The sequence below is a fragment of the Arabidopsis lyrata genome (assembly GCF_000004255.2).
Source record: "Arabidopsis lyrata subsp. lyrata unplaced genomic scaffold ARALYscaffold_8, whole genome shotgun sequence".
Classification (NCBI taxonomy): domain Eukaryota; kingdom Viridiplantae; phylum Streptophyta; class Magnoliopsida; order Brassicales; family Brassicaceae; genus Arabidopsis; species Arabidopsis lyrata.
In genome coordinates, this window is record NW_003302548.1 from 435218 (window position 1) to 437019 (window position 1802).

The following is a 1802-nucleotide window of genomic DNA, read 5'->3' on the forward strand; positions in this document are numbered from 1 at the left end:
CAATCAGACATACAACTGAAAGTACCAAAAACAGTAATATATTGTAACTACTGAAAGTACCAAAAACAGTAATATATTGTAAAATATAACACAATGATATATGTGTTATATTTTATTCATTATAAAATTATAACCAGATAAGATAAGCAATGTGAATGATAATATGGGAAAGGAGAAACTTAGCTTTCAATATGAATGTTTTTATGAAGATCATATCAAGTTGGGCTCACAATAAATCGCTCATGGTCACAAGTTAGTCATTTTTTAATTTTTTTTGTCAAACAAATTCTTCTTTCATATCTTAACTGATTACAAATGGGAGGAGCAAATTCAGACAAATCTGATATGCTAGTCTAATACTGTGATTTATCGAAATCAAACTCTAATGGAGTAGATTGTACATGTAAACCGTTAACTACTAAAAAGTATACAATCAAGTTGTCAACAATCATTAAAAAAATGAAGTCTTTCACGCCAAAGCCTTGTTATTATAATCCTTTTTTTTTTTCGGGCTTTGTCCCATTCCGACATTCACACATTGCAATTTGCAAACACATTATGATTGTGTTTTTTTTTTTTTTTTTTGTCGGCCAAGTAGTGACATTAAAAAGCCCAAGGGCAAAATACAGAAGGCCCAGAGAAATACAAGCAAAAAGAAACGGCCCAACTAAATCAAAATGAAATCTAATTATACTAGATCAACAGTAACTTAAACAAAAACTGCAACACTCTATTTCTGACACGTGGCAAAACTCTCAAATTTTGCTCTTTCACTTTATAATCCACAATTCTATTATTCTTAAAAAAAAATTGTTTTGTTTATTCGCTACTTTAACGAGAACTATTTTTTCGTTTCATACAGTTATGGTTTACTTCATTCCATTTAACCTCCTTTAATCGCTTCCACTTTCCACAATCTCTCCAGTTTCAACCTCCTTTTCCTTTTTTCTTTTTAAATCGTTTCATACATTTCTATCAAAACTCAAGTCTTATATACCCAACACGATTCTTCTTCATGATCGACATGTGTCTCTCATTTTTTTTTTCTTTTTTCATCCACAAATTACGTCAATCTCTCCATCTAATCCTCTTATGCACGCAGCCAAGGTATTCTCCTTCACATCTTCTTAGATTTCAAACATTATTTGGAAAATTAGACCCAATCGCTTAGATGTTTTTCATTTTAAGTTTTTCATTGTTTACCATTATTACGCGCTTCCTTAAAGATATTCTTTTTTTTTGTTTATTTTGGTTATGGTAAATGTATTTCTGATTGGATCTCTGGTTTTACCTCTTTGTATATAAAATAGAAAATGCAAGAACAACCAAGAGAGCATAATCGGAAAGCAAAGAATGACAGACCGTTAACGAATTTGTAAGATGCTTCTCATAAGCAACTATTCTTATTCTTATTAGTTAGTTTATAACTAATATCTACAAAATCTAAAAACGGTTTTATAAAAGAATGTGCAAAATTCCATAAGTTTTTGGTATTTTCCAGTTCTCTAATGGAGTCGGAATTTTATTCTGAAATGTTCATGTTTATTACTTAATTCTTTTTTGCACTTCATTCTTATTGTAAGATTATGAGATTATGAGTTTACATAAAAAATTTACAAATATCATGGTTAAGATTCTTATTGTAATTAAAATTCTTACATTAATGTTTTCTATAATGAATAGTGCGATTACTGAATACAGTAAGTGTTAAAGATTGGTTTTCATGAAGGATTATTCACACAGCGATAAGAAGAGCCCATGAGATGAGGAATTGCTTTGATTTCCACGTTCCCAAACAAGAT

General features: G+C 29.7%; 1 protein-coding gene across 1 annotated transcript in view; it reads right to left on the minus strand.

Annotated features, from left to right (window-relative positions):
- Positions 1 to 244, minus strand: part of LOC9299440 (ribosomal biogenesis protein LAS1L) — a 2288-nt gene extending 2044 nt beyond the window's left edge. The window contains 1 exon segment of the mRNA XM_002865095.2: positions 231 to 244. Coding sequence (XP_002865141.2) covers positions 231 to 244 — 14 coding nt within the window.
- Positions 245 to 1802: the final 1558 nt, after the last annotated feature.